This window comes from Dromaius novaehollandiae, chromosome 22 (assembly GCF_036370855.1).
Source record: "Dromaius novaehollandiae isolate bDroNov1 chromosome 22, bDroNov1.hap1, whole genome shotgun sequence".
Taxonomy (NCBI): domain Eukaryota; kingdom Metazoa; phylum Chordata; class Aves; order Casuariiformes; family Dromaiidae; genus Dromaius; species Dromaius novaehollandiae.
This window is the reverse complement of record NC_088119.1, coordinates 9,508,199-9,526,745: the sequence shown is the minus strand read 5'-3', so window position 1 is coordinate 9,526,745 and position 18,547 is coordinate 9,508,199. Positions and strand designations below refer to the sequence as shown.

General features: G+C 72.5%; 1 protein-coding gene across 1 annotated transcript; it reads left to right on the top strand.

The window, feature by feature from the left end:
• The first annotated feature begins 274 nt into the window (after positions 1-274).
• TBKBP1 (TBK1 binding protein 1) lies at positions 275-11,112 on the top strand. Its single transcript, XM_064524659.1, has 10 exons — positions 275-551; positions 2,111-2,342; positions 2,412-2,534; positions 2,618-2,722; positions 2,854-3,007; positions 3,662-3,831; positions 3,915-3,964; positions 8,981-9,099; positions 9,255-9,985; positions 10,081-11,112. Exons 2-10 carry the CDS (start codon positions 2,121-2,123, stop codon positions 10,207-10,209), a joined length of 1,803 nt encoding a protein of 600 aa, XP_064380729.1. The 5' UTR covers positions 275-551; positions 2,111-2,120; the 3' UTR covers positions 10,210-11,112.
• The last annotated feature ends 7,435 nt before the right edge of the window (positions 11,113-18,547 follow it).

Below are 18,547 nucleotides of genomic sequence, written 5' to 3'. Positions count from 1 at the left end.
TCCAGCCCCTCGTCCGGCACCGCAGCCATCCCGCATCCCGCGGCACAGGGGAGGCGGCCGAGGGGCGTCGAAGCAGTCGGCAGCAGAATCGGGGATGGTGGTCCCGCGCCGCGATGGAGCTCCTCCCCGCCGAGCTCTTCCTCCCGGTGAGGGGGATCGCGCCCCTCGGCACCGCAGCGGCAGAGCCCCGCTCCGGGCTGCCATTGGGCCCCCGCGCTGCAAGCGCCTCGGCGCCGGGGGATTTGCAGCCTTTTTGGTTCTCTTTAAAGGCGTTTGCAGGCCTCGAGGCCGGGACCGTCACTGGGGACCCGGCGGGAGCGCGGCCGGCGCGGCACCCCGTGGCGGAGCCCACCTCTCCTCCCTCGCCTGCGCTGTTGTCCCTGGAGCCTAATGACAGCGCCGCCGGCTCCTGCTGACCCTCTCGCGGCTGAGCTGAGCGCCCGCCTGCCGCGGCCCGGTGCCCCGTCGCCCCGTGCTGCTGAAGCCTGAGGCCGTGCCGCAGCCCTGCCCAGCCCGCACCGCCTCGCCCCCCGCCCGGGGCCCTCAGCAAGGCAGGTCGGGGGCTGGCGTGGGGGCGGAGGGGCCACGGGGTCGCGGTGGCATTTGGCTTGCTGGGCCGATGCCAGCAGGGATGATAACGGCACTCGCGGGCCTTGGGGCGCTTGTCGCAGATGGATTTCCCTGCATCGTACAGATGGGGAAACTGAGGCAGGGAGTGGTGGCGGCTGGGCTGGGGCGCTGCGGCCACCGGGCTCCTGGGCTCCTGCTCTGGTGGGGGTCACCGGGGGCTTGGGGATCCTCTCCCTGACTTTGGCACGGGTAATTTCAGGCTGTGCCTCAGCTTCCCCACGGGGGACGCTGGTCTGACACTGGCCTGAGCGGCGGTGGGGTCCCCTGTCCCCTCCGTCCCCGTCCTGCATTTCCAGGACACCTTCTCCCCAGCGCCAGGCCAGGCTGCTGGGAGCTGCCGGGCCGTTTTGGCAGCCCCCCAGCTCGGCGGGCAGCAGGGACCCGGTGGTTGGGGCTCAGCGGGCGCCTGGGCTCTGATGGTGGCTCCTGGCCTGGCGCTGGCCTCGCTCCCGCTCCGCTCGTCACCTCGCGCAGATAACTTCCCTTTCCTGGCTTTGTGCTATGAATTATTTGTGCGGCCGCGGCTCCCGGATGTCTGCCGCGCCGGCAAGGCCGCGCGCTGCTGTGGGGACCTGACACGGGGCGGCTGGGCGCTGGGGCAGCGGGGGCCCGTCCCGGCTCAGCTCCCGGGGTCTCCTGGGATCCCGGAGTCGATGCCTGTGCTGGAGAGGGGGTGCCGGCGGGGCGGAGGCCGCTGCTCCGGTGAGCATCCCCCGGCAGCGACTCCCAGGCAGAGGTGCAAAGCCGGCCGGGCCGAACCGGGCCAGGCCGCCGCGGGCAGCTCCGGGCCACGAGCCGTTCACCGGAGGCTTTTCATCCCCGGCTGCTCCGGGCGGCTTTGCAGCCAGGTCCGGGGCCGAATCCTGCCCGGCGAGCGGGACGTGCACCGGGCCGCTGCCGCTGCGGGGTTTGCGCTGACGGCGGAGCGGCGCCGGGCAGGATTCGGCCTCCCCGAGGGCGGCTCGGGGGCCGCGCTGCCGGGCAGGTAGCGCTCCCCGGGCTCCCGGCAGCGGTGCCAGTATGTAGGGCAGCACCGCGGCGTGGGCGGGCGGACAGCGGCCCCGGGGCGCGTGGCAGGGTGGGAGTCATCGGCACCGGGCGCTATTCCTGGCGCTTGCTTCCCTGGGGACGTCGGGAAAGGCGCTCGGCTGGGGATGCCGCCCGCCTCGGCCGGACCCTGCTGCTGCCAGGGCGGCATCCCGGGAGCATCCGGGCCAGGGAAAGCTGCCGGATTACAGCCCGAAGGTGCTGGCTGGGCTTCGGTCTCGGGGAGGGAGCAGCAGCTCGGCTCCCCCCGCCGCGACAGCAGCGCGTCTCCGCTCTCCGTCACCCCTCGCTGCTTCTTAGGGCCTCGAAGTTTTGCAAAGCCGGGGCTGCAGCGCGGCTCTGGGGGTCCCGGGGGGCGGCTCTGGGGGTGCCGGGGGAGCTCTGGGGGTGCCGGGGCTGAGCGCCGGGGCTGAGCGGCGGCGGTGGCCCGCAGGCACCGCGCCATGGACTCCATGTTCGAGGACGACATCAGCCTCCTGACGCCGGAGGCGCTGGGGCAGGACGAGGACTGGCTCGACAGCCCCACCACGGACCTCTCGGGCGAGACCTGCTCGGCCTCCCACTTCGCCCTCATCACCGCCTACGACGACATCAAGAACCGGCTCACGGGGCTGGAGCGCGAGAACTCCTCGCTGCGCCGCCGCCTCAAGACCTACGAGATCAAGGTGAGGGGCCGGGGGGGCCGGGGGGGGCTGGGGGGCACCGGGCCGGCGCTCAGGGCTCCCGCCCCGCAGTACCCGCTCATCGGCGAGTTCGGCGAGGAGCACATCTTCTCCCTCTACGAGGCCCAGGAGACCTCGCTGCTCAAGAGCGAGAAGGCGTCGCTGCAGCAGCAGCTCAACCAGTTCCAGCACGAGGTGAGCGGTGCCCCGGGGGGGGGTCCAGGGGGTCCTGCTGGCCCCCCCAGCCCCAGCCAGACCAGCACCTCCCTCCCCTGCAGCTGCAGAAGAGCAAAGAGCGGGAGGAGCAGCTGGACGAGATGATCCAGGCCTACGAGAAGCTCTGCGTGGAGAAGAGCGACCTGGAGTCGGAGCTGGGCGAGATGGTGGGTGCTGGGGGGGCAGTCTGGGGGGCGGCCGGGGCGGTTTCCCGCGGCCGCGGGAGCCTCAGAGCAGGGTTGCTCTGCCGGCCCCCCCACGGCAGGGCTCACCCCCCCTCCGCTCCCCCCCCTGCTAGCGGGCGCTCGTGGAGACGCACCTGAGCCGCATCCGGAGCCTGGAGCAGCAGCTGCGGCAGCGCGACGGCAGCACCTTCGGCAGCCTCGGCGCCCCGCTGCCCGGCCAGGAGGTGCCGTTCCTGCCGCTGCACGGCAGCCCCGGCCTGAGCCACGGTGAGCCGCGACCCGCCGCCCCGCTCCCCGCCGCGCTCCGGCCTCGAGCATCCCTGCGCTCTGGTCTCAAGCATCCCTGCTCCCTGCTGCGCTCCAGCCTCGAGCATTCCTGCTCCCCGCCGCGCTCCAGCCTCGAGCATCCCTGCGCTCTGGTCTCGAGCCTCCCCACGCCCCAGCCTCGAGCATCCCCACGCTCCGGCTTTGAGCATCCCTGCTCCCTGCCATGCTCTGGCCTCCAGCATCCCTGCGCTCCAGCCTCGAGCATCCCCGCTCCATGCCACGCTCCATCCTTGAGCATCCCCGTGCTCCAATCTCGAGTGTCCCTGCTCTCTGCTGTGCTCCAGCCTCGAGCATCCCCGCTTCCCCGCCGCGCTCCGGCCTCGAGCATCCCCACGCTCTGGCCTCGAGCATCCCCACGCTCTGGCCTCGAGCATCCCCGCTTCCCCGCCGCGCTCCAGCCTCAAGCATCCCCACGCTCCGGCCTCGAGCATGCCTGGTCCCCACCGCGCTCCAGCCTCGAGCATCCCTGTGCTCTGGCCTCGAACATCCCCGCTCCCTGCCGTGCTCCAGCCTCGAGCCCCCCCGCTCGAGGGGCAGCCCCGGATGCCCTGCGCCGGCGCGGTGGGGCTGAGCCGTGCCGTGCCCCGCCGGCAGTGCTGGATTGCCCCGTGGGCTGGCCCAGCCGCGGCCTGGAGCAGCTGGAGGCCGAGCTGGAGGCGGCGCGGCAGGAGGCCCAGCGCGCCCAGCACCGCGAGGAGCACCTCAAAGCCGAGTGCGAGCGGCTGCAGGCGGAGCTCACGCATCTGCAGGAGACGCGGGCGCAGGTACGGCCGGCGCGGGGGCCCTTCCGGGGCGGCCGCGTCTGCTCCGGGGTGCCGGGGCCTCACGGGATGTCTGCTCTCCCCAGGAGCAGTCGGAGCGGGACATGGCCTGGGTGAAGAAGGTGGGCGACGACCAGTAAGTGCCGCGTGGGGTCCCGGGGGGGACGGACGCACGGGGCAAGGGCAGGGGACGTGTGGGTGCGATGCCTCCCGGGGCTCCGCGGGATGCAGGTGGGATGGGGGATGCTCAGCACAGGGCTGCTGGACCCGCAGGACCCCAGTGCTCAGGCCGCTCCCGGGGGGGCTCACGCCAGGCACCAGCACCGTCCCCGCTCGGTCAGGCGGCCGAATTTTGGGGTGGCTCCGCCGTCCCCGGGTGTTTCCCCGCTTTGCGATACCGAACGCTGCCAGGAGCTCGCCCTGCCTCAGCTCCGGGCATGACGGAGGAGCAGGAGCGCCCCGGCAGCCCGGCCCCGCTGCTGTGCCGTGTGGCCAAGTTCGCCTTGGCCGCGTCCCCCCGCGGGTGCCCGACCCGCTGCGCCCCCAAAGCACCCGCGTGCTCCCGGCCCCGGGAGTTTGGGGGGGAAAACGCCAGGAAACGGGAGCCGCTTGCCTTCGCAGAGGAGCCGGGCGTGCGAGCAGGTCGCCAAAGCACCCTCGGGTGCTGGCACGCCGCACGCGTCCCGGCCGAGCCCCTCGGTGCCGGCGCCCACGGCGTGCGGTGTGCGGTGCCGCACAGGCCGGGCTCGGCGAGCGTGCCGCTGCCTCCAGAGGGCACTGACGGCTCGCCGCCGCCGCCGTGCCGTGCAGCCAGCCGGGCTGCCGGGCTGCAGGCCGCCGGCACGCCGCGGGGCCGGGGCGGCACGCTGGGGGTGCTCCGGGGCACCCCGTCTCCAGCGCGCGCCGGCTTTGCGCCCAGCCCCGCAGCGGGTTTGTTGCAGCAGCGTGACTCGGTGCTGTCGCTGTGCCCGGGGGTCCCGGCGTCCCCCCGGGGTCTGCTCCTGGCCTGCGCCCTGCTGCAGCCGCGAGCGCGGGCGGCTTATCCCAGCGCCAGGAACCCCCCAAGTTTGGGGGGCTCAGGCCAAGGATCCCCCAAGGTTTGGGGCACTCGGAGCCGCGGCAGGTGCCCGAGCCGGGCTGGCTCCTGCCATGGTGCTGTTGAAGCTGCCTTGATGCCGTTCCTGCACCGGCGGTTCCGTGCTTGGGGTGCTAATTAGCCCCATTAGCCATCGTAGGGATTGGCGGGTGCAGAGCGGCACCGTCACCGTGCGCTTTGGGCCCAGGGCAGAGTCCCGCCACGGCCGGGAACTGGTGGTCCCATCGGTGCGTGTGATTTTCCCCCAAAACGGCCGTCCGTGAACTTTTAATCAGGCGGCGGCTCCCTCACTGCGCTGTCCCGGCAGTTTTAGGCTTGCGGCCATGTCATTCCCTCCGCGAGCATCCCGGGGGGGCTGGACCACCGGGAGAGGTTCCCAGCGCTCCAGCATCCTCCGGGTGCCGAGATGGGGGGGACAGGACTAAACCCCAAGTCCCGCGGGGCGCAGGCGAGCCGAGGCGAGGCGGGTTGTCTCCTCCAGGCTCGTCAAGCAGCAGCGGTCCAGCCGCCCGGCGTGGCAGAGCCGGGGCTGCCGCGGTGCCGTGTGCGCCGCCGGGGAGGGCGCGGGGCCCCGGCCGCCGAGCTGTGGACAGATACAAGCTGACGCGCGCGCGGGCTCGCGAACGTGGCACCGCCGAGGTGCCGCTCGGCCCCGGCCCCGGGGGCGACGGCGTGATGGCAGGGCGGCTTCGTTAGCGGGGCGCCGCGGCACACGGCGGAGGCCCGCGGGCGCGGGAGGCACAGGGAAACTTTCTCCCCCCTCCTTTTTATTTATTGATGCGCTGGATGCTTCTGCTGCTTCTTGTCTCCGCAGCGTAAATCAGCGCCTCGCGCTCGCTGATTTGCAGTGATTTCCCCCCCCGGGGGGACTCGTCCCCGAGCGGCGGCAGCGACGTTCGGACGAGCATCGCCTCTCCGGCTGCATCCCGCCGCGGCCCCATCGCGTCCATCAATTACCCTCGCTGGGTTTTTTTCCCCCCCTCACCTTAATTCATCTCATCACTTTTAGCAAAGCTCGGCGGAGAGCTGGGCTCGGCCGGGGGCCAGTCTCCACCGGGGTCCCGGCCCCTCTCCTCCGCATCCCCCTGCCCGGCATTCACCAGCTGCAAAGGGAAATAAAACAATTTATTGCTGCTTGCCCAGCCCGCAGAGGGCAGAGCCCGACAGGCGCGGGGGGACGCGGGTGCTGGGCTGGGGAAACTGAGGCAGGATGTGGCCCGCGCCGGCCACCCTTCCCTCCCCGGCACGGCGCCCACGCCGCCGCCCACGCCGCACCGCCGAGCCCGCTCGGACGGACTCGGGTTTAATTTTGGAACAAACTTTACCTCCCCGGAGTTGTCTTTTCTTGTAAATACGGCTTTTTTTTGTAACCTGCTCTTTTCCACCACTTTTGGGTACGAAACACACCCTATCTGTGTTTTCAATCTTTGGGTGACTTTTCTTGCTTTCTTTTGCTGAATTAGTCAGCCTGTCTCTGTAGTGCGCCCGCAAAGGCAGGGAGAATTTCGGATTTGACTCACTGCCTTCGATTTCGGTATTTTTCTTTTGATTTGAAGGCAGAGAAGGAGCTTCCCAAAGCCTGGAGGCGCTGGGCGGCTCGGCCGCTGGAAAGCTCGGCTCCCTCCGGGTGGGATTGGGCTTTAGGGCCGGTTCCCGGCGCAGCTGCACCGAGACGTCGCCCGCGTCCTCGCTGGCCTCTGGAGGCGGCTGCTGAAATGGGGCAGATGCCGGTGGGTGCCTGCCAAGTGGCGATGCACCCGGTGCTCGGCCCACCAGCCGCCTCCCGTGGTCCAGGTTGGGGAATCACTACTGTCATGACAGCGTGAGGCCTCAGCGGAGCCGTCCGGCTGTGCTCCCATGCTTTGCTTTCCGTCGTTCCTCGCAGCGGAGGTATCTGGGCCATGGGGCCAACGGCAAAGTAACAGCGCAAGCTGCAGCGCGGGGCCGGGTCTGCCGGCGGCAAGGAGGCCGCGGGAAAGCGCCGTTTCCCGGTTCCCACCGCACCGGGCACCGTGGTGGTGATGCACGGAGCTGCCTCACCAGCCCTCCGGCACGGGACCGCGCGATGCACCCGGCTCCCCTGGCGCAGGAGGACGCAGCGGCTCCCGGGGACGGTGCACGGGCTGGGGCACCTCTGGACCGTCCCGTTTCGGGGCCGTCGCCGGGCTCGCGGACCTCCGCGCCCTTTGCAGCCGTTGCAAGGTGCCTCCCCGGCCCGGCTGCAGCGCGGCGGCGGCTCCGGCTCGCGCTCCCCCTGCCCGTCCCCTGCCCACGCGCGGCGCGCGGAGAAGCCTGTGGTTTGTGCTCTTTGTCGGAGGGTTTCTTCGCCGGCGTCGTTGTTTACTGGGCGTTACTGCTCGAAGGCGCCCCTGCCTCCCACTCCCCACCCCGCCGGGCAACCGCGGGCCCCGCGTGCGGGAAAGGGCTGCAGCCGGCCTCGGCGGCCCCCCACGCCCCCCCCCGGGGGGGGACCAACCCAGGCAGGGGCTGCAAAAAGCAATACCTGCCCCGAGCCGAGGAAAACCCTGTTGGTGGTGGGACCGGGCTCAGCGCGGGCTGCGGTGCCCCGGCACGGCTCGGTGGCACTTTTGGGGCGCATGGTGCAGCGCTGCGGGCTCCTGCCCCGGCCCGTGACAGCATCGCCGCGGCACCGGGTCGCGGCAGCCCGGCAGCGCTGCGGTCGGGCCCCCCTCGCCGGAGGGGAGTGATGTGGTCGGCATCGCTCGGCTGCTCGCAGCGGCACTGCCCCGGCCGCTGCCGCCGACCGCCGCGCCGGGAGATCGGTATCGCGCCGCCGCGGGGGGAGCTGGGGCAGGGGAAGTGGCACGAGTTCACGCGGGGCCGCGGGGCCCCGGCTCCCGTGCACCACCCTGCGCCCCCCCGCCGGCACCCGGCGGCTCTGAGCCGGGTCTCCGGAGCCCCCGGGCTGTTTCTGCAGCTCCCAGCGGGGATCCCGGGATTTTCCCGGCCGGTGGCCCCCGCACGGGCTCTGCAGCCGGGAGCTTCCCCCGGGGGCACCCGGGGGCTGCAGAAGGGAAGCTGCACCCTAAAAACAGGCGGTTTTGCTCTGCCCGAGCTGCGACCGCTCGTGGAGCCCCCGCAGCCGCGGTTCGGTGCTTCCTCCCCGCGGGGCACCGGCCCCGTCCGCAGCCGCTGCTGGGGGGGTCGGAGCGCGAAGCGGAGCCTGAAATCCCCGTCGGTGCCAGGATGGATCGCAAACGTGGCGGGTTTGGGAAATGGCATGCGGAGCTCCCCGGGCACCGCCTGCTCCTGGCCGCGCAGCGGAGATGGGGATGGGGATGGGGATGGGATGGGGACGGGATGGGGACAGGGACAGGGATGGGGATGGGATGCTCAGGACCATGGGGAAGGGCTGCGTCTGACAGGATGAGGAAGATGCCCGTGCTCGTGTCCTCGCTGCCACCAGGGAACGGCCACGGGGCCTCCGGGGACATGATGTGGGAATCTGGGGAGGGAAACTTTTCTTTTTCTTTTCTTTCTTTTTCTTTTTCTTTTTCTTTTTCTTTTTCTTTTTCTTGTTCTTGTTCTTTTTCTTTTTCTTTTTCTTTTTTTCTTTTTCTTTTTCTTTTCCCACTGATAAAATCACGGCTCCCGTGGAGGGGAGCGCGGGGCCAGACCTGTCGGCTGCTGTTACGAGCGGCGTCTCCCGGGTCCCCGGGGTGTCACAACCGCTCAGTCGAACCCGTCCGCGTGCAGCGGCGGCCGAGCCGGGCTGACAGCCCCGCGCTCACCTCGGGAGACGGCGTTCTCCCATCACGTCACTGGAGCGAATATGTTTTTTAAAAGCGACACGCAAGTTGGGGGAGACTTGATGAGTTTGGCAGGGCTGGGGACGGGCGGGTGGATGGAGCCGGCATCCTTCCCGCAGCCGGGCCGGGGGGGCGCGGGAAAGTCACCGAGCTGCAGTTTTGGGGGGGAAACGGCGGCCACAGCTTTTCCATCCCATAAAAAAGCGAAGGTTTGGGCCCGCTGGGGGCGAGTGCGGCAGCCGCCCGCGCCGGGCCGTGACGCTCGCCCCCGGCTGCCCCGCCGCAGGGTGAACCTGGCGCTGGCCTACACGGAGCTGACGGAGGAGCTGTGCCGCCTGCGCGGCCTCAGCGCCCTGCAGAGCCAGATCCTGCACGCGCTGCTGCAGGAGAAGAGCCTCAACGGCGGTAAGGGGGGGGCCGCAACGCGGGGAGCCCCGGCCGCGCGTCGCCCCGGTGCATCGGCATCGCGGCGCCGGTGGCCGGGGCGCTGCGGAGGGGCGTCCCCGCGGTCCGGCCGGGCTGACGCGGGGCCTTTCCCGCTCCCCCGCTTCGCTTCGCAGGCCAGCGCCACTCGCCGCTGTCCCAGTGCCACTCGCCGGCCCAGCAGCGCCGCTCGCCCGCCCCGCAGGGCCCCCCGCCCGCCGCGCCGGGCCGGGCCCCCGCGCCCCCCTGCCAGTCGCCGGCGCTGCAGCGGCGCTCCCCGGCCCCCGCCGGCAGCCCCTCGCCGGCCCCCCAGCGCCGCTCGCCGGCCCCCGGCCCCGGGCAGTCACCGGCGCAGCAGCGGCGCTCGCCGGCCCCCGCCGCCGCCAGCCAGTCGCCCGGGCAGCAGCGGCGCTCGCCGGCCCCGCCGCCCGGCCCGGCCCCGGCCGCGGCGTCTCCGCACCGGGCGCCGGAGCCGGGCTACGCCAAGCCCTCGAGCCGCCACATCAAAGCCAGCTTCCAGGGGCGCCGGAGCTACTCGGAGGTGAGCAACGTGGCGCCGTGCCAGCAGGGCCGCGCGCTCTGGCTGCAGCCCGAGGCGGCGACGCTGCCCAAGCCGCGGCCCTACGGCGAGCTCTACCTGGGCGCCGCGCCGGGGCCCCGGCAGCCCTTCGCCGAGCACGTGCGCTTCGAGAAGCAGTCGTCGGACGAGGACGAGTGGGCCGTGCCCAGCCCGCCCAGCCCCGAGGCCGGCGCCGTCCGCTGCGCCTCGTTCTGCGCCGGCTTCCCCATCCCCGCCGCCGCCGCCGCGCGCCGGACTGCGGCCGCCTACGCCCGCGCCGAGCACGCCCAGTCCTGGCCCTCCATCAACGTAAGCGCCGCCGTGCCTCGGTTTCCCCCGCGGGACGGGTTGGGACGGGATGGGGCGGCCGGGCAGCCGCGCTGCCGCCTCCCTCTGCCCCGCAGCTGCTGCTGGAGGCGGCGGAGTCGGAGGCGCGGAGCTGCCCGCTCTGCCAGCTCGCCTTCCCCGTCGGCTACCCGGACGCCGCGCTGGTGAAGCACATCGACTCGCACCTGGAGAACAGCAAGATCTGAGGGCGCCGCGTCGGCGCGTCGTGCCGGCCGCCCGCCCCGGGATCCGGCTGCTGCGTGGCCCCGCGCGCGGCGGCACGGCGCCCCAAATACCTCCGAGGCCTCGGGAGCTGCGGCCGGACTGCCGGAGCCCCCAGCCCCCGGCCCGGCCCCGCGCGTGGAGGTGGGTCTCCCCGGCCCTGTGGGTGCGGAGCCGGCCCCCCCCCCCCCCCCCGCCCTCGGGTTTCTCTGCTTGATCTCAGGGAGGATTTGAGGGAACGGATCCCGCGTCCGGGCCCCAGAAAGCAGGCGAAGGGCAGGGGCTGCCTGTCCTCGGTCCCCCCCGGCCACCTCGTCCCACCGGTTCAAGCATCTTTCCAGGCTTTTACATTAAAAGCGTTGCCCCCCCTACGTTCCTGCCCCATCTCCCCACGATGATGCTGCTGAGAAAGGAAACCCGCTGCACCGCGCCGGGTCCCGGTGCCACCGGAGCCACCGCTCCGAGCGCAGCCGGCCGGTGCCAGAGCCCCGGGAGCGCGGGAACGGCCTGCATCCGCCTCCCTCCCTCCGGCCCGCGCGAGCATCTCCCCCTCCGCAGCACGGCCCCCCCCCCGCGCCCCCGGCCCCGTCCCCGGGGCTGCGACAGCCCTGTGCCCCCCTGCACTGCCCCACACCTCCCCACACCTCCCACGTTAAATCTACCTCAAAGCCGCCAGGCTGGGAGCCGGGAGCGAGGGGGTCCCGCGCCGGGGGGGGTCCGCCCACCCGCCGCCCCCGCTCCGCGCTGCATGCCCCCGCGCGACGCCTCCGCACGCACCGAGCAAGGGCTCCGGGGCGGCCCCCCACTACCACCGCGCTCCCACCGGCTCCTCCGCCGCGGCGGCCCCGAAACACCACCGACTCCAATAAACCCCTTCCCCAGGCTGAGACGCTGCCGGGGGCCGATGTCGCCTCTTCTGTCGGGGTCCCTGGGGCGGGAGGGGACGCCGGGGCCCCCTCCCCGGTGAGGGAGGGAGGGAGGGTGCAAGGCCTGAGCAGCGAGAGCTTCGTTTTAGTGCATCGGGCCGGAGAGCGGGGTCCTGGCCGGGGCAAGCGCGGGGTCCCAGCTGGGGCGAGCGGGGGGGGTCCCGGGGCAAGCGAGGGGTCCCAGCTGGGGCGAGCAAGGGGATCCTGGGACAAGTGGGGGGTCCCGGCCAGGGTGAGCGGGGGTCCCAGGGCGAGCGGGGGTCCCAGCCGGGGCAAGCAGGGGGTCCCAGGACGAGCGGGGGGTCCCGGGGCTCAGCGGGGGGTCCCGGGGCTCAGCGGGCGGCCCCGGGCCGAGCCGGCTCCCGCGGCGGGTGCTCGCGGGCGGCGGGTGACTGGGTTCAGGGTGCCCGTTGCAGCGCCCTGCTCGCCCCGGCCCCGTTCCCAGCACCGCCGGGTGTTTCAGGTTTACTGGTCCTGCTGGCGGGGGGGGGGGGGGCGGGCGGGCGAGGAGAAATAGGACAATGAAAAGCAGAACAAAACCCAGGGCACGGCCGGAGCCGGGGCCAGCGGCGCCCGGCAGGATGGGGCCCCGGGAGCATCCCGCCCGGAGCTCGCCCCGCGCCCCGGGAGCGCTCGGGGTCGGCGGCCTCGTCGCGCTCGGTGCCACCGTCGCGTGCGGAGCAGCGCCGAGCATCCCTGCCCCGCGCCGGTGCCTCTCGCCGCGGCCGCTTCCCGGGATAGCGAGCGGCACGGGGGGATGCGGGGCGGGGGGAAAGGCGGCGGTGGCGACCCGCGGGCCGGAGCACCGCGTCCCCCCCTATTTCGGGATAAAGGCCGCGGCCGCGGAGGAGCCGCTCGGCGAGCGGGGCGCGGGTCGGGCGCGGGAGGCTCCGGCACGCGGCGGCGTGGAAACCGCAGAGGAAGCAGGCAGCGAGCGAGGCGCCGGGTAAGCGAAACGCCGAGGGGTGGAGAGCCCCGCGGAGCAAGGGAGGGCGCAGCCGCAGCCATCCCGGCCTCGGGGGCGCGAGGGAGGGAGGGAGGGAGGGATCCCCCGGGCCACGACGCCTCGGTGATGGGCTTGGCCAGCGCCGGAGCCTGGACGGGGGATACGGGCCCAGGGGCACGCAGAGCGTCCCCAATGGGTGCTGGGCGGCGAGCAGAAATGGGTGACGGCAGCAGGCCCGTGTCGGATGGACGGATGGACGCACGGGCAGCAGGTCCCTGCTCCCTGTTAGCAAGCGGTGCTGAGCAGAGGCGCCTTCGGGCCGAGCATCACCCGCCGGCGACGAGAAGGGGCGATACCCCTGCCGACAACGGTGCTGGACCGGAGTGGGCCAGGACCAGCTCACGGCGCTGGCACAGCATATAAACACCCTAAAACTCAGCTTATCTCATAAAACCACCGTCCCCCCTCGCCCCAGCCTGGTGCAGCGGGGAACATCCGTGTGATGAGTTGTGCCCGTCCTGAGGGAGGCTCCGCGCGGGGGGAGCGGGCGCCCGCGGGGAGGCCCGCGATGGGGAAACGGGGCGGGGAGGCTGCGCGGGGCGAGGCGCCGGCCCCGGGGTGCTGAGCCGGCAGGTTTGCAGCCCGCTGCCGCCAGGCAGGGCGCGCGCGGCGGCCCGGCGCGATGGTGCGAAGCAGATAGGCACCGCGCTGCCGCTGCGGCGCGGCCGAGCCGCTCGCTGCCTCCGGCGGGGGGGGGGGTGGGAGGGGGCACAGCCCCTGCCCCTGGGGGGGGGGGGTTTGCACTCGCGGTGAGGCCGATGCCCTGGCCCCACGCTCCCTTTTTGGCTTTCCCACGCTGCCGCCTGCTCCGTGCACCAGCTCGACGCTCCGCCGCGGAGGCCTCGCCGCTCCGGGGCAGGGGCGTGCGGCTCCGGCGCGGGGGCCCCCGGGCTGGCCTGCCCCCTCCCTGCGCCCGCCACCCACTCTCCCCGCGGGCTCCTCTCTCTTTTTTCTAAATCACGTGATAAATTTCTAGCGCCGGGTGCCCCGGCGGTTACTCATCCCCGCCGGCCGAGTCAGAGCGCTGCTTCCCTCCGGGGGCGGCTGCCGATGAGTCAGGAGGCTGCAAGCGTCTCCCCGAGGTGCCGGGCTGGGGGTCCCCGGCCGCTGTGCAACCCCTCGCCCGCGCCGCGGCCCCCACTGCCGTGCACGTCCCAGGGCGCGTTGCACCGGGCCCGGGCACCCCAGGCTTGGACCGGTTTGGGGGTGGCCGTCCCCAGCGTGCGCCCCGAAGCTGCCGGGCTGCAGGAGCTGCCGGGTGCCCAGGGCAGCGGCCGTGCGGGGTGCCCGGCCGGCGGGGATGCCCCGTGCAGCCCGCTGCAGCCCGTGGGCATCGCTCGGCTGCCTCGCGCCTCTGCCCCGGGGGCAGGAGGGGCCCGTGACGCCGGCCCCGCGCCGGGTGGAGGAACCCACGCGAGCCCCGTCCTGCTGCACAGGGAAACAGCCCCCGCCGGAGCCCCGTGCCTCAGTTTCCCCCGTGCACGGCGGACGCAGGGCTGCTGGGGGGTGGGTGCAGCCCTGTTTCCTCCGACCCCTCCTCCTCCTCCTCAGCAGCTCGCCGAAGAGAGCACAAACCGCAGTGCTGGCTTGCGGTTTTGGTCTCTGCCTCCCCCCCACCGGTGCTGCAGGGCTTTCATCGGAGCACCCACAGCTCGCCCGGGCTGACCCGCCTGCGCCCGGCACCCGCGGGGGCTCGGGGGCTGCAGTGCTGCACCCCGCGGCCACCCGGGCCCCGGCACCGGCACCTGCTGCTTTTGCGCCCTGCAGAGCGGCGTTTTGGGGTGCTGGGAGCCGCTGCCCCCCCTCCCCGTGCTGGTTACCAGCCTCTGCTGCAGAGCTGCCCCAAAAGCCGGGGGGGGGGGGGGGGCAAGGCACCCGCTCCTCGGGCAAGCAGAGGGCCCAGGCGTCCGGGAGCGGCTCTCGGCGCCGTGTCCCACTCCCGGGCTGCAGAGCCCTGCTGGCGGGGGGGGGACGAGCCGGGAGGCTCCTGCGGGCATCGCGGTGGTCCCCAAACCGGGACAGCGGGCGGGGGGGCCGGGGGGGGGTTCGCCGTTGCCCATCACAGCCTGGTGACGAGGGACAAGCCGTTCTGCGGCAGCCGCGACAGGGCTGGGCCGTGCGGGGCCTCCCACGGGCCGCATCCTGCCAGCAGCCCCGGCACGGCGGGGAGCAGCTCTCGGGGGGCACCGTCCCCCCGGCACGCGGCGGCGGGCGGGTGGCCCGAGGAGGGGGGACGTGGCTCTGCCAGCACCCGTCTGCCCCGGCGGGGACGAGGACGGCACAGGGACGGGGACGGGGACGTGCCGAAGCGCCCGCGGCTGGGTGCCAGCAGCTCGGTGCCCGGTGCCCGGGGCGGCGCAGCCCCGCGCCCCCTCCCCGCTCTCGCTCTGATTCACAGCTCCGCGTTTCCTAGGCGGCACCTTTCTCTTTTTTTTCCCGACAAAAACCCCCCTCTTATTTTGGGCCAGTTGAACCGTTTCTTTTTCCAGTAGCTTTTTTTTTTTTTGCTTTCTCTCGGTGTTTCTCTCGGTAAGGGGAAAAATGAAGCAAGTCTCTCTGCTTCGGCTTTCTATTTCTCCTGCCGGCGGCTGGCGGCAGCTGGGGCTCGGTGGCTCGGGGGGGCCGGGGCAGCCCGGGGCGTCCAGGGCCTCGCGCCGAGCACGGGACCTGCCAGGCCCGATGTCCCGGGGCTGCGTCCCGCGGAGGGGATTCTCTGATGGCTAGTAAGGGTTGAGCTGAAGCCCTTCGCGGACTGCGTGTTCCCTCGCCGCCGCCTGCTCTGCTGAAAGCCGTGGGGTCACGAGGCCTTGGCCACCTCGGCCTCTTCTGTTGAGCTTGGCCAAAACGAGCTGCAGGATTCAAAGCTGCCCGTGTGGGGGACGGACGGCCGCGCACGGCCTGCGCCCTCCCGCCGGCTGCAAAGCGTCTGCGGCGCGGGGGCTCGTGCAGCGCCGTGCGCACGGGGGCCTGGGGTCCCCGCGTGGGGTGGTCCTGGGCTCCCGTGCCCCGGCCCGGCTCCGCTCGCCCCCCCACGCCGGGACCCCGGCTTTCGGAGAAACGGCCCCTTTATAGGAAACGGCGCGGGGTGCTGCGAGGAAGCGCCCGGCGCCGCTGCCCGCGTGAACGTTTCTTTCCAGCCGTGGGCGCCGAAAGGCCCCTCTGTGCCGCGGATCCGGTGTGAGTCAAAGCCGGAGCCCTGGGGTTTAACCACAAGCCCCAGCGCTGCTGTGTCACGGGGGAGCACCGGCGCCAGCATTTATAAGAAATGGAGGGGCCGGGGGGGGAAGGGCCGGGGGCTTCGCCCACCTCCCTGCCCGCTGCGGGAATCCGCTGCCCGGCGGGAGCGGACCCGGCATCCCGGCGGCTCGGGGCCGGTGCTCCCACCGCGGCCGGTGCTGCCGCGGCCGCAGGCTCCGGCGGGAGGTGGTGGCGGCGGCCGGCGCTTCCCCGCAGCATCCCCGGCCCGCACGTGTGCCGGCAGCTGCCCGGCCTCGCGCAGATGCTCTTCCTGGAGAGAGAAAGCGGCTCCTGCGCGTGTCCCCGGTGCTGCTGCCGGGTGCCGCTGCTCCTGCCCGGCACCGCGGCGGGTCCCGTCCGGGCACCGATGCCGGAGCCTTCACGCTTCTCCCGGCCCTGGGGGTTTGCAGGGTGCCGGCACGGAGCTGGAAGCATCCGGGAGCCCGGTGCAAACGGGAGCCGGGTACCGGTGCAGGAGCAGCACCGGCCACGCGGCTCCTCCGCATCCAGGCATCATGGGATGCTAAAGCAAGGATGAGGAGGGCAGCGGCCTCGCGTTGCGTCGGGGAGGGGGGGCTGGCGGCCCCGGCTGCCATGTGCCCAGCGCCGGCACGCAGATGCTGCGCAGAGACAAGTGCCGCCGGGAGCCGCGGGGACCGGCGGGCTGCGGCCCAGCGCCGCTGCCCCGGGGAAGTGACAGGAGCCGGCGCGCGGTGACAGGGGCGCGCGGGGCCCGGTGCCCCCCGCCGCGGCCAGCACCCACGGTGGGGGGGAGCGCTCGGCTGTCACAACCGATCGGCGTCTGGGGCTGCGTCTCCGACGCCGTAAGTGGGGTTAAACTCGGGGTCACCCGTGTCGAGCATCAGAGCTGGGCTGGGTTTTTATTTCGTCTATCGGAAAACAACAAGCTCGCGGCCCCCCGCGGCGCGCTGGAGCTGCCGGGCGCCCGCCGCCGTCCCCGCGCCGCAGCCGGGGCGCTCGGGTCCCCACGCAGGGCGGTGGCGGGGACAGACATGTCCCCCCGGTGGCTCTTGGGGACGGTCCCATCCTGGGCTCTAAATATAGCGTGGGGCCGTCGGCGCTGCCGGCCTGAGCTCGTCGTGACCGCCGGGGCTCTGCGCCCGCCCGGGCACCCGGCCACCGCGGAGCAGCGCCTGGCTCGGCACCAAGCTGCTGCCAACCCGTCCCTGCCTGTGCTGGAGCAATCCTGCCCCCCTGCAAAAGATCCCCCCGGCATCCAGGGGGGTGTTTGGCGCTGGCAAAACCTCCCAGGAAAGCAGCTTTTTGGGAAGTCCAGCCCTGCTGACCGTGCCGATGGGAAGGTCGCCGGTTCGAGGCCGACCCCAGGCAGTTTGCGCATGGCTCGGGGACCCCCCTGGCAGCCACCCTGGCAGGCAGGGGTGACCCCAAAATGGGCCCCTTCACCCCAGCAGCAGGTCCCAAAGAGCCACTTGGGGACCTGCTTTCGGCCCGGCCGGGATTTGGGGCGGGGGTCTGCACCCCGGGGTGCCCCGCACCCCCGCCGTCTCGTGCCCCTCGCTCCTTCTCGGCTCCCGTGTCGCCGCCTGGGCTGGCGTTAAGCAGTCTGCAGCCGCGGGCGGGTTCTTTTAACTAGCTGCTGAAATTAAAACGGCTTCTCTCCTTCCCTCTGACCTATTTTTAACATTTGATTGGATTTTCTTCCCGCGCGCTGGCCCCTGGTGGGGCCGCGGTGGCAGCCCCGCGTCACATCAATTAATGCACGCGAGGCATCAGTTGTCACTTTGCATCTCCGAAAGGCCTTTTCCGCCGCCGCCCAGCCGGGGCCGGGGCCTCGCGCCCGTCGTTTGCTCAGCGGCGGCCGCGGTGTGCGCGGGGCTGGGTCCCCGGGGCGCGGGGGTTATTTGGGGCTCCCTTTCTGCCCGGTTTTGGGTTCTTCCCCTCCCTCCGCAGCGGCAGGTCCGCTGCACGGGGTGACGGGGTGCAGCGATGCTCCCCAGGGAAGTTTCCCGTTCTTTTAGCTTCTTTCCCTGTTGCAAGGCACTGCCGGCTCTGCGGGGCTGCCCAGCTGTCCAGCGCTGCCCCCCCGGCCCCTTCCTGTGGCCCAGGTGCCGCGCGGGAGGGCTCCCCGGCGGGGGCCGGGACACCCGAGCGCTGCTCCCGGCCCCGTTCCCGGAGCAGCCGGCGCTGACACCTCCACTTCCGTTTGGCAGCGCCGCGCGCGTTATTTTTAACTCCCGGCTCCTCCGTTTGGCACGCGGAGAACCTCCCCCCCCCCAGCCCCAAACCGCCCTGGCTGCCCCAGCTCCGGCTGCCGCCTGCATCCCGCACCACCCTCTGGGGCAGGATGGGACCCCCCAAGGCAGGGTCAGACCCTCTGGGGCAGGATGGGACCCTCTGGGGCAGGATGGGACCCCCCCCCAAGGCAGGGTCAGACCCTCTGGGGCAGGATGGGACCCCCCCAGGGCAAGATCGGACCCTCTGGGGCAGGATCAGACCCTCTGGGGCAGTATTGGACCCTCTGGGGCAGGATGGGACCCTCTGGGGCAGGATGGGACCCCCCCAGGGCAAGATCGGACCCCCCAGGTCAGGGTCAGACCCTCTGGGGCAGGATAGGACCCTCTGGGGCAGGATGGGACCCCCCCAAGGCAGGGTCAGACCCTCTGGGGCAGGATGGGACCCTCTGGGGCAGGATGGGACCCCCCCAAGGCAGGGTCAGACCCTCTGGGGCAGGATGGGACCCTCTGGGGCAGGATGGGACCCCCCCCAGGGCAAGATCGGACCCTCTGGGGCAGGATCAGACCCTCTGGGGCAGTATTGGACCCTCTAGGGCAGGATGGGACCCTCTGGGGCAGGATGGGACCCCCCAGGTCAGGGTCAGACCCTCTGGGGCAGGATGGGACCCTCTGGGGCAGGATGGGACCCCCCAGGTCAGGGTCAGACCCTCTGGGGCAGGATAGGACCCTCTGGGGCAGGATGGGACCCCCCAGGGCAGGGTCAGACCCTGCCATCTCTTCTCCAGGGCCGGAGCAGCCCAAGCCCCCTCGCAGGGATGCCGGGACCCCGCCGCGTCCCCGTCCTCCCGCCCGTCTCCCGCGGGGCTGCAGCAAACCTCCGGGTTGGGAGCCAGGCTGGGAGCCGTGGCACGCAGCGGCCCCCCTGCGCGGTGGGCTG